Here is a 13,112-nt window from a genome sequence, read left to right as displayed (position 1 = left end):
GTTTGTTTAAATGTCTGCATAAGAGATGGAGGCTGAGCCAAAACTCGACACATTTTCCAAACACAGATGTCAGACCGCAAGGGAGCGGTATCATATCCACTAACACATCCAAAAAGCCTAAGGCAAGCTTACAGATGGATCAAGCTACGCTATGAACATTTGGAGCATAGTTACTTGTTATACAAAGTATGACCACCTTATAAACTGTATGTAAAAGGTGTTTGAGGACTTAAATGTCTAAATCCTGTCACGCTACAGATAAAAAAAAACAAATTAAGTCTCACAGTGTAACATTTAGTTTCTTTTTTTTAAATGTAGCCCCCCAGTAATTTACATGAATATTTTTAAAATTGTCTTCTTGCATTATCCTTTTTTGCCAGTACATCTGAAGATAAGTTGAATTTCAAAACATTTTTTCAAAATATTTTAACAATATATCACAACTAAAAGACATCACCGACCCCCTCCTTGACCCCCTGCAGTTTGCCTACAGAGCCAACAGGTCTGTAGATGATGCAGTCAACTTAGCCCTTCACTTCATCCTCCGGCACCTGGACTCCACAGGAACCTACGCCAGGATCCTGTTTGTGGATTTCAGCTCTGCCTTCAACACCATCGTCCCAGTTCTGCTACAGGAGAAGCTCTCCCAGCTGAGTGTGCCCGACTCCACCTGCAGGTGGATCACTGACTTCCTGTCTGACAGGAAGCAGCGCGTGAGGCTGGGGAAGCACGTCTCTGACTCCCTGACCATCAGCACCGGTTCCCCCCAAGGCTGTGTTCTCTCTCCTCTGCTCTTCTCCCTGTACACCAACAGCTGCACCTCCAGTCACCAGTCTGTCAAGCTTCTGAAGTTTGCGGACGACACCACCCTGATCGGACTCATCTCTGATGGTGACGAGTCCGCATACAGATGGGAGGTGGACCATCTGTTGGACTGGTGCAGCCAGAACAGCCTTGAGCTCAACGCTCTAAAGACAGTGGAGATGGTTGTGAACTTCAGGCAGAACCCAGCACCACCTGCCCCCATCACCCTCTGTGACTCCACAATTGACACTGTGGAATCTTTCCGCTTCCTGGGAACCATCATCTCCCAGGATCTCAAGTGGGAGCCAAACATCAGCTCCCTCATCAAGAAAGCCCAGCAGAGGATGTTCTTCCTGCGGCAGCTGAAGAAATTCAACCTGCCAAAGACTATGATGGTGCACTTCTACACAGCCATCATTGAGTCCATCCTCACCTCCTCCATCACCATCTGGTACGCCGCTGCTACAGCCAAGGATAAGGGCAGGCTGCAGCATGTCATTCGGTCTGCTGAGAAGGTGATTGGCTGCAGTCTACTGTCGCTCCAGGAACTGTACACCTCCAGGACCCTGAAGCGGGCAGGGAAGATTCTGGCTGATCCCTCCCACCCCGGTCACAGACTCTTTGAGACTCTCCCCTCTGGCAGGAGGCTGCGGTCCATCCGGACCAAAACCTCACGCCACAAGAACAGTTTTTTCCCATCTGCCACCAGCCTGGTTAACAAAGCCCGGAAACCACACTGACACTCTCCCTTTCCCCCACACCCCCCCTTTTTTTGCTGACAGGACACTTGTAACCTGTAACCTGTAACTCTATGTGTTACATTAACGCTCAGCTTGGACTCCTGCTTACTTGCACTGCTTTACTTGCACAATGATCACCTGCACTGTTGTATTGCTCTTGCATCTTATACTGCTCTATATTTACTCTCACTCACTTAAAACTGTGCACTTATATTTATATTATATTGTAGATATGTTTGTACTGTTTAATTTGTACTGTATTGCACCGACTACGCCAAAACAAATTCCTTGTATGTCCAAAAACGTACTTGGCAATAAAGCTTTTCTGATTCTGATTCTGATTCTGATTCTGATGTTAGACAACAGGTTGGGGAAAACAAATCCCTTTAAATAACAAGGTCATTGTTTTTTCAAAAGGGGAAAATTACCAAAACCTTAAAGTATGAAATGTGGGTTTAAAGAGATATATTTCATAAGAACAGTGTCAATCATAAAATGATGAAAGATATGTTTCGCTGCTATTTCAATCATTGTTTAAGTCCCACTGGGGATCCCAAGGCAGCAACAATATAATTAGTAGTACTCAGGAGAGATTTTGGTGTCAAATATTTGCAAGTTAAATATGAACAGATGAATTGTGACACAGAGCTGCTGAATGCCAAAAGCCAAACAGATGAGTTATTTAAGCTCACTGATCTTTGCTTCAGCAGAACAAGACATGCAGGAACAAGTGCTGGGGGCTACTTATGCTGTGTTACATTGACTACAGAACTTGGATCTAGGAATTCATCAAACTCATTTTAATCGTGTCCCAGATTAAAGTTTGAAAACAGCTGGATTTTCTGATCTGCTTGTTAATTAGGTAAAATACACTTGCCATTACAAGCTAATAACAATGCATTCTGTACTTTCTAAAACTCCAGTAACATAATGATTAAAGCAATGAGCTTGTGAGTAAAATATTTGTTGTCTGTCAAATCGTCTGAAGATGGATGTATTTGGAAGTTGGGAGTCCCACTTAAAATTTCAAATTCAAGTGGGAAAGTAAGGAGTTTCTCACCTTTCTGAACAATTCTGCAGCTGTTATAATTTGTTAATTTTTTTCTTCCTATAGTGTCAGAATTCAAATAATTTTTCTTAATTCCATGTGATGTAAGTTTGAATTTTCAGTCTTTCATCCTTCTATCAGAAAGTTAGGTCTTCTTGTAGTGTATTTGTTAATATTTGCATTTCTTTAAATAGTTTTTGACCTGCAGGGTCTACCATTGGTGACACTCATCCTTTTACAAAATAAAGATGGATAAAAACTTCTGTTTCAGGTTTTCAAACAGCTATAATGTAGATAAAATAGCTATGCTTGGTTTGGTGCCTAATAATAACATGTTAGGTTATAATAAAGGTTTTAACATGTTTTATACAAACACTGACATACACAGCCATTAGCTATTTAGTCATTTCTTCATCGATCTGTGTTTACTTTGAGGAAAAAAGTCCTCTTTCCAGAGCTTAGTAACCCTCAAAAAATGCAAAGAAAAGATTTTATTCTGTTAAAAAACAGTGAAAGTAGGCAGTGTGGATGCAAGCCTTGATTATGGATTTGAGAGATGGTTACTTGAGAACAAGTCATGCTCCTTGTCTACGTTCTGGTGACTGCACAGTTATTTTTAAATGCATGCTTCTTAATTAATTTTTATGATTTTCAATGCAACAGGTTGCCCAGAGAACTCTCCTCGATCCACTTAGCTGCAGCGTTTTAGCCTTGTGCTGCAGTTAAATGAATATTTGATAATAAGAGGTTCAGTGAAGTAGGGCAGGAAAGCTGCTTGTCAGGATGAATTTGTTGACTCACAGTGATCTAAACTGTAACTTTGCCATAACTGACCTTCTGGAGATGCCGTATGCAACGTTCCTCTGAAAAAGAATTACAATCTAGTTGGCTCTGTGCCTTCTCGCTTCATACGCAGTTGTCCGTTAGGTGTATTGGATTTTTTTTGTTTATGCAAAACCTCTACACTTCCTCTTAAACAAAGGTAGACTAGCAATGCTTGCACAATCATGCCGAGGGTTGCGGGGCAAAACTGGATGGGCCAGATTATTGTATTATCTGTTGCTGCTGTTTGCCTCTTTGTGTTGTGCTTCCTTGATTTCCTTGCCACATCATTAGTCATATCTATAAATGCAACTTTTTTTTCTGGTTCTGCCAAAAAATGTGTGGGTGTTTCAATAAAGACTTTTTTCTAGTTTAGAGGAATAAAGTGTGCTTGAGAGAGAAAAGTAACCCCATGTTTTACTTTAACATAAACATTAAATAAGGTGCAAAAAATATTATAATGTAAAACTGGGCTCTAAAAAAATCTATATTTATGCCTAAAGTACTTTAAGATAACTTTTGTTGTGCGCTGGTGCAACACAATCACATCTGATTTGACGTGGATGGTCAAGCAGTCAAAACATGTATAGTTTATAACATATATAAATCAAAGATTGAGTTTAGCTGTGTGTCATCTTGCCACAACTGCTGCTACCATGTTGTAAATGCATGTCTCAGTGTGATGCCTAGTCTATTTTGAACTCTGAACTTCACCCTTCACCCTCCTATGCAGTTTACCTCTCAATTAGTGTTGTACTGTTTTTTGTTTTTAGGATCACCGATATATTTTAATTTTACAGTAGTTTTAAATAATATTTTTAGTATTTTAAATTGTGAATTGCGGCACTTCTAGACAGATAATGCAAGAAGGCTTTGCATCAAGTCTTGTACCTTGCTTTGAGAGCTGGATGTTAGATGGCAGATCAGGGGCACATCTCCTGGCTGGGTTGTTGTTGTCATTTCAAAGAGGTTTGTTTTTAGTCCTTGCTTCTCCCCTCTGCACCACGTTCAACCATGCATACTTTTCTTTTGTAATGTTATTTGCTAGACAGCACAATCAAATCAAAGGCAAGCACTCTCCAACAAACAACAGTAATTGTTAGTGGCCATTGTATTAAGCCATTCAACATGCACTTGAGCACGGAGCGATTTTTTTAATGCTGTTTTGGACATTTGGCATATTCGTGTCATCCACACCTGATTTTAAGAGTATTTTTCCCCCAATATAAACAAATGTGCACATAAGCATCATTTAATCAAGCTGTTGTCTATGGTTTTTGTTTAAAAAACTAAAGCTAGGGACTAGACGATTTGCTATCATGTATTTGGATGAAATAGCCTCAGAAAACACACCCAAGCAACTCCAAGAAGTCAGCTCGGCGTGTGCCTGTACGGCCTTAACTGTCCTCCAACCTGAAATCAAGATGTGCAAAAGTAGAAGAAAAAGCTCGGGAATATTTCCTGTAACCCAGAGTTAGCAATGCTAAACAGCATGTGTCCTGATGGACTTGGAAATATCTTAGTGTGCTGAGTGAGTGGCTATAGCTGTAGTAACTGTTATTATAACAGCCAGATTCACAAGCCTAATTAGCCACACACCTTGACACTCATTAGTCCTACTTTAGCTCTCACTAAATGGACCATGCGGTCCTAATTATCCTGCAGTGAAGACACCCAAACATGTCCAATCTTGTAGATAACAGACACAGTAGGTCTTTGGGGTTTGTCTTTGAAAAATGTGTGCAAAATTTGCAATATTGTTGATTACAAGCAATGTTGTTTACCCATCAGCTATGAGCCAGTGAGATTTTTACATTATGATAAACTTGAGTAAAATCACATTTATTTTTCTTCACATTATATTCAAATGTAAATTGTATCGTATTGCTTTTATTTAAAAGAAAAGCAACAATCAGTCATTCAGCTGTTAAAATAACATAGTAATAACAGTTATAATATTACTATGTATCTGGTATTGTTTTGATTTTGATATATAGACTAAGGTTAAACCATAAAATAATAACTCTTTGTAGAGTGACACAAGTATAACAAGCTGGTATTAGCTGGTTTATTAGTCAGGCTATCTGCTCAGGAACCAGCCTTTATTAAGGTGCATAAAATACATCCCCTTATTGCCTAGTTACCTTATCAGAAACAATGGGAGGTGTTCAACTGTTTCCAGACCTTGTCTCTTTTTTTCTGGCGAGGGAAACGTTTAATAGCCAGCTTACCAGAAACAAGTGTGGGAGGGAAAGTGCTGCATGACTATAAGCTCCACACATCCCAGAAAACTCCAGTCACTCCAGAATGTTTTCTGGCATCTCACTAAAACAACATTAAACTGGGAAGAGGCCTGACAGAAGATTTTATGCAGTTTTTAACATTTTAAAATCTTGGTATGTCTTGACACAGATAATTGGCCCATGATTAATTAACAGTGGTGCAATTTATGCAGACATATAGAAAATCAAAGCAGAAAATAAGCCCATTTTTGTAGTAAAACCAGTATAGTTTGTTTATAAGAGTTTCTCCTAAGAAAGATACCATACATTTTTAATAGTATTTTGAATCACGGTCATCCTGCTCACGTTTCTAAAATCTGCTTGTGCACATACAGTAGCAATGTGATCAGAAACTAGGTTGACACCATCTTTTTTCTCTCTTGAGCGCTCATACTTTAGCAAACCCCCATATCTCTGTTTCCCTTCCTTTCGTAAATTCTCCTGTGGGGATCACTTTGGTTAATCATTGTTTCTCTTTGACGCTAAGTTGCAAAAAGTGGTACAAGGCGGGCTGCTGGGAGAAATTTGTCTGTGAATGTGTTACTGACTGAGGAAGAGTGTGTTTTGGTGTGGGTGTGTGTGTGTGTGTGTGTGTGTGTGTGTGTGTGTAGTAGTTATTCGATGAGGAAGATGATGATCTCTTCTGTAATGGGACGCATGATGAAACACATTTTACCAATCTCTGTGGTAAAATATATCTGCTTTTTTCACAACACATAGCGTTATTTCAGATGCAGTCCTTCGGAACACACAATGTGTCTCAGAGAAAGTAGTTTTAAACATTTTGGCATATGCTCAACCTGGAATAGTTACACAGAAACCTTTCATAAACAGAAGATTGTGACCACAGTATATCTGATTGTGTGAAATGTACAAGAGTCTTTGTTCTTATATCAGCAGCACCAGTCCTGCCCCAATGTCAGGTCAGACAAGAGTAGCTCTGCTGCCTGGGGAAAATATTGCAATCATTCCTGTCTGTGCTGCTGCTAATGCATCCAGTTGCTATTACACTGCACAGCCCATTTAGAAAGTTGGTCTCTTTGGTTTAGTTTTAATCAAATTTAAATGGTGACTGGAACCTTGCAGCTGCTGTTTGACCCAGCAATCTAGAGTCTTGTTGTCGACAGGTTAGAAAGCAGACTGGCAGCTTTCCAGACTCCATACATCACAACTTTTCATTCTGTCATGAAAACACTGTTCTTATCTGTTGCACAAATACTTTACAGTTAGCAAAACAAATCAGCATGACTCCACCCTCTTACGCACCACAGAGCTAGAACAGAATGGAATTTGAAACGTTTTAGCCAAAAATGTTTCCATGGTCAAGGTGTTTTTTGCAGAAACGTTTCAGATTTCGTTTCGTTCTCCGGCGTCGCTTGAGTCCCTTGGGAGCTGGAGGTGATCAATGGCGAGGTGAGTGACCTCTGGCACACACTGAGACACACTCAACCGAACACTGATGGGTTTTAACGAGAATGTGCAGCCAAATGAGTGCCTGCAGCTCCTGTCTGCTGTGACTGTCTCTCTGATGGAAGTAACAGCAGCTCCTGGAGGCTTTCGACCTTGTACTTGATGTCCTGAACAGTGTGCTGCTTCATTTAGATGAAAGATTTACTTTTTAAAACAAATATTTAATTAGAATTTATCACACTCCCACGGGATGCCTGTTCTTCTCTAAATTAGCCTGTTTGGATAAAAGTAGAACACTCAACTTCTCTCTTTATTTCAATTACCGTATGTTTCTTTTTTGCCTGCCTACTAAATCTGGTAAAATTGCACTGCTGTAGATATCACCCAGCCTTTTCCTGTTTTGCACATCTTGTTATGTAGGACTAATATGAGCCAAGTTAATATGTTTCCAATGAGCTTTGATGGATTGGGTGTCTGTGTGTCACTCAGGCTCTGTGGCGAGTGTAGATAAGCCCCGTATGAAGTGAAAAGCCCTCCCCATCCAGCAGTATTTCCTCCCAGCACCACCACCAGAAATAAGGGATGTCAGGATTGTTCCTCTTTTTGGCAGTCCTCTTTGTCTCTTGCAGCATCCAGGTGGGTCTCAATAGATCTTTAAAATAAGCATGCACATGAACACTACAATGCACAAACCGTTCTAGAGTTTAAAATCATCCAACCAAGGTATCTGTGAATTTCTGTACTTCCTATGGCCCAAATAGGCCAAAAACATTGTGTACCTTACTTTTTCATTAAAGCTGGTCCTATGACCTTGTTGTTTTATATAGATAAGAAAATAAGAATAAATGTAATAGTACATAGTCCTATAAAACATATTAGTCAGAATGTTTCACTGGATTACTGCAGACAGTAGTGAAACATCAGTCCATTAACTTATTAGATTTCTTTTTCTCATTTTGTGACAAACGTTTCTATAGGACAATGTACAAATGCTATAATTGTGTAACAAATACTTTCAGTTTTTATTTAGGTTTGAACAAACAATTCCATGTCCAATTCATACCCTTGTCAATAGTCAATGGAAAAGTCTTTAAGCACTTTTGTACTGGTGTCTTTCATGTTTTGCAATGAGCTTTAAGTCTTTGAGATAGGAAGGCCTCTTTACTATCATCTTCACCTTTAGATTCCTTCTGCAGCTTCTTTATAGTCAGGACCCAGGCTTGGCTATCACAAAATATTTTTGTAGTTTACCATTTCACTAGCTTTGTGTTTTGTGTCATTGTCAAGCTGAAATGGCCAATCGTGTCAAAGATCAAGACTGGCTAAAGTTGTTATTATTGAGAATCTTGATGTATTCTCATTTTTATGATGCCATTTACTTTGATTGGGTTGCCTGTCTTCTTGGCTCTAAAACATCCCCAAAGCATTGTGCTCCCACCAACATGCTCGACAATGTCTGAATTTAAAACATCTCCTCTTTTTTGCCAACTGTAGGTTAGATCATTTTGGCCAAACAGTTAAACCTTTTAACCATCTGAACACAAACAAGAAGACCAGAAATGTGGACTTAATGAAAAATATGTTCAACACCTGCTTTAAAAGGTACCCTTTAATCTTACAACAGAGCCTCACATTTTAATTAAATATGAAACTATTTCAAAAAGTCTATGACGCTGAGCATTTTAACATTTAAAGAGAAATAAGCCCATACCATCACTGATCCTCCACTGCACTTTGCAGTGGGCACAAGAGGCCTTTTCACATATTCATCAATTCCTTTACAATTTGTAATTGTTAGTATGATTTAAAAAGACCAACAACAGGACATTCAAGCGGCATGAATATTAAGACACCTCTAAAGGGTACATCCCAACAGTCTCTCCTCTGATTTCCCTGTATGACTGGTCTTTGCCTAACTCACTTTGGAGCATAAAACCTATGCCAAAATTTGCACTTGGAAGCACACACACAAGTGTTCCCAAAATGCACAAAACTGAGTCACAACTACAAATGTTTTTTACAGGGACACAATCCTCAATTTCTTAGACGTTACATTGTAAAGGGCAACCATGATGGATTTACAAGTATTATTATTTACAAGATTTACATACTTTATTTTTAAACTGTATCTAAAGTCAAATTAAAATATGCCAATTTACTAAAATGTTTGAGTGAGATGTTTTTGACATTTTAATTAAACAGTTTACTTAGTCTGATCGCTGCATCCACAGGTAACAAATCTTCAGAACATTAATGCACCTTTTTATTGAATTGTTTCCTGTGCGTGTCCTCTTAGATGTCTCCTGCTGCTACCTTGGATAAGCTGAGAGACGACTGGGAACGGTATGGGGCAGAATGTCAACATAACAACAGTCAATATCCACCCAGCAGTGGTGAGCCTAAGATACAGTTTTTGTTTTTTTCTTTACTTTGAATCTTGCTTTCATTGCTGGCTTATTGTCAGTGCAGAAATTTCAGAAGAAGATTGGCAAGAAAGTCAGTTTAGTGCCTTGTACCGCTCAAGCAGACTGGGTTTGCACTCTGTATAGGCCATGGTAATTAAAGATAACGTAATGTGGAATTAATAAAAATATTAGAAATATGTGAAATACCAGTTAGAGATAAGTCACAACCTCTAAACCAGCATAAAAACACAACGTTTACCTCTATGTTGGAGCGTCATTATGTGTCTTCTGTCATTTTTGACTTGAGTCAAACAATGTCAGTTTCAGCGAAATTGTGCTGCAAAGTGATTCAGTTAAGGCTTCAAAAACACTTCAAACTAACCTTTTGTGTAACTGAACAGACGAAAGACAGAAAGATGTAAGTAATACCCAGCTTTTGCAGTTGTCAAACTTCATATAAACTCTGGGTGAGACTCATAAGCCATGTCACCAGGACAATGGAGGAGAAGCAAGCTGATCTACTTCTTGCACATTGTGTTTCTCAATTAGGTAATGTAATGTGAACACAGCAAGAGAAAGTTGCCATATATCTTAAGCGCACATAAGATTTTTTAAACATAATAAGCAAACATAAGGTGAAATAGTTTGCACTGACTTTATTTCTGGCGTAGTTATAGTCTGGTGAAGACAATCTGAAGTAGCAGGAGTTTTTCCTCCAGTAACATATTTGCTGCACCTCATTGCTTTTTCTATCTGCATGCAACTCCTGTTTGCTTCATTGAGAATGTCTTTAACAGTGAGGTGAATTTTGCTCTTCAGTTGCATTACCCTCTGTTAGCAAGTTCTGCATCATCTTTTAAAACAATCCGCTTCCCACACTTTGTGCAAAATTGTACCTCTCAGCTCTCCAACTCTGCAGCTCACATATAGCGTCCCTGCTGTTCCATTAGTGTGAAAGCAGCTAAAGAGCTATAGAGGACATAGGATACATCACTTTGTGCCTCGGTGCTTCCAGCTGTCTATACTCTGATAATCAGCTCTGATGTCCTCTGATGAGAGACATAATGAAACATGGAAGGGGTGATTTTGAGATGAAAGGCTATGATGTTCCAGATACCATAATGACTTCCTGCAGACATCACATCAGAGACTCTTTTGTGAAATGTAAACAGTCAAAGATGAGCTATTAAGCACTATAATAATCTTGTTTTACTTTGTTTTATTGTTTTTACCCTCAGGTCTTGTGTGCAACAGGACATTTGACAATTATACCTGTTGGCCTGATGGATTCCCCAACACCACCGTCAGTGTGGCATGTCCATGGTATTTGCCGTGGTACCATAAAGGTTAGAAACCTATGAATTTGTAGATGCGTATCATAAAGACATGTTGTCACAGAGAAACTGATAATGCAAAGAAGCAGGCAGTTGTCTATGATGGTGGCAATTTCTGTATAACAGTCTGTGTTTGTGTGCATATAGTTCAACACGGCATGGTATATCAGGAGTGTGATACCAATGGGCACTGGGTGACTAAGAATACCAGCGAGTGTGATTCACATGATTCAAGGCTGGTAAGAAAGATATTTTAACATAATTGTTTTAAGAGAAACAATCAAAACACACAAATATTTTATCAGCAGAATGAAACTTTTATTGACAATGCCTATTCAAATAATAAAAAACATTTATTTTGAATGATTTCATTGTTGCAATACTCAAGTGAAAGGTGGCTTTAATGGCTCATAACTGTTGGATATTAGAGAACTGCAGAGGTTGAATAAAGTTTATAAAAAAAAAAAAAAAAAGCTCCGTGACCACGACTGCTGTGCTCATAGTATCTCACCACAGCTTTGGCTGCAAATAAAAACCTCAGCAACTAACACTGCTGGGGCCCCTGGCACACAGAAATACGTATGCACTGGGCTCCCCATATGACAGGGTTCCTGGCTGAGGAGAAGCGCACACTACCTCCAAATTGTGCATAGGATTTATTTGCTGGTCTCTGGGAGATCTAAGGAAGTGCAAATAAAATGGTGCAAATAAAATGTAATAAGTTTACTCTACTTTCACTGTTAAAAGGTTTTCTGGTATTGTATTCAGCAAAAAGGCTATGGGGAGAGGGATGACTTACATGATTCTTAATGTTTTCAAATTGTTGCAGCATCAATAATAAAACTTGTCTAATTGTGTACATATCGCACAGTAAGAGATTTCCAGAATCTGCACATTATTTCTCCTTACAGCACTCTCTAAGGCATGTGCATAACTACGTACTAATAATTGTTGATGTCTTGCAGACTGTGGGATGCTTGTAAAGTGCTGTGAAGGAGCTCATATATCAAACCTATGCCAAAACAGAACTGCTGATGACTTTCAACAAGACAAATTACTAATCATTAAAAAAAGATTAAATGAACATGATATTAAGATCGTATCAGAAATCAGGAAGAGCTTAGGCTGTTTAAACTAGCACATTTAACCTATTATAGTCTGTTCCTTCAATTCTCTCTTGGAAAAGAAAGAAAGATGAATCACAAACTCACTCATGAATTTAAAATGTATTATGCATAACTTGTATGTTTACTTAATATATTATTTTGCAGGTCTACTATAGATATATCAAGATCATGTACACAGTGGGCTATTCCTTGTCCCTGGTGGCGTTGGTACTGGCTCTTGGTATCCTCATTTTTTTCAGGTACTATTTATTTTCAAAGGAACATTTATTGTAAGAAATTGTCTAGCTGATTTGTTTAAAAAGATAAGTTCCATTTTTTTTTAAGCGGAGTTCTATAAACTTGTTATCGGTAGTCAATATCTTACCTGCAGTGGACAGTAATATCGCATAACCTCAGTTTGAAGAAGTCAGTTTATTTGGGGCCAAATTCAAAGTGGATTTTGTTATCTTAACACATATTCAGCCTATAAAATGTAATTAAAAATGGCACTTTTGTTAAAATAAAAACTTATCTTGTTGTCACTTTTGCGTTAACTGTTTATTTGTGTAGAGCTCTCTTGCTTTTTTCACCAAGGACCAAGTTGGGCTGGTAGGCTGACATTTCCTGTGAAACACATGTTACACACATAAGCTAAACTGGCTACAGTAACTATTTCAAGGACAGTGTCATAATCAATTAAATTGCATAAATTTAAACCACTGTACATTACTTTTGAATAAAACAAAAAACAGAACAAGAGACAATACAACAATACAAGAGACAAAACTGGAATAGGATTAATGCAAATCCAACAAATCAGCTCCTGTAGGTAAGATACGGATTGCTGATACAAACTTTACAGAAAGAACCACACGTTATTTTAAAAACCAAAGTGTCTTTAAGTTAAAACAATATAGTATTTCAGGAAATCCAAAATGAATGACCCTTTTAGAACTTTCTTGTGTTTGTTTTCTTGGTCAGAAAGCTGCACTGCATGAGAAACAACATTCACATGAATCTGTTTGCTTCCTTCATCCTGCGAGCCCTGTCGGTCCTTATCAAAGATGCTCTGCTGGAGGCCAACTTCACATCACAAAAGATCATCGGAGATGAGGGCCAGGGGTTCCCCAGTGAATCGATGCCCACAGTGGAGCTGCTGGT

At 38.6% G+C, this 13,112-nt stretch overlaps 1 protein-coding gene across 2 annotated transcripts in view; it reads left to right on the top strand.

Moving 5' to 3' along the window:
* The first annotated feature begins 2,276 nt into the window (after positions 1-2,276).
* The window catches only part of LOC124863473 (glucagon receptor-like), a 33,105-nt gene continuing 22,269 nt past the window's right edge, over positions 2,277-13,112 (top strand). The window contains exons 1-7 of one of the 2 annotated variants that reach the window (XM_047357857.1): positions 2,277-2,406; positions 7,596-7,742; positions 9,403-9,499; positions 10,750-10,857; positions 10,993-11,084; positions 12,117-12,211; positions 12,933-13,110. In XM_047357857.1, the coding sequence (XP_047213813.1) occupies positions 7,689-7,742; positions 9,403-9,499; positions 10,750-10,857; positions 10,993-11,084; positions 12,117-12,211; positions 12,933-13,110 (624 nt within the window). In that variant the 5' untranslated portion in view covers positions 2,277-2,406; positions 7,596-7,688. Of the gene's footprint in view, positions 2,407-7,005; positions 7,110-7,595; positions 7,743-9,402; positions 9,500-10,749; positions 10,858-10,992; positions 11,085-12,116; positions 12,212-12,932; positions 13,111-13,112 lie in introns of those variants that run through there. The other variant, XM_047357856.1, reaches the window with a different exon arrangement.

Source organism: Girardinichthys multiradiatus, chromosome X (assembly GCF_021462225.1).
Source record: "Girardinichthys multiradiatus isolate DD_20200921_A chromosome X, DD_fGirMul_XY1, whole genome shotgun sequence".
In the NCBI taxonomy this organism is placed as follows: Eukaryota; Metazoa; Chordata; class Actinopteri; order Cyprinodontiformes; family Goodeidae; genus Girardinichthys; species Girardinichthys multiradiatus.
Note: the sequence above shows the minus strand (reverse complement) of the source record. Positions and strands in the feature narration are given on the sequence as shown.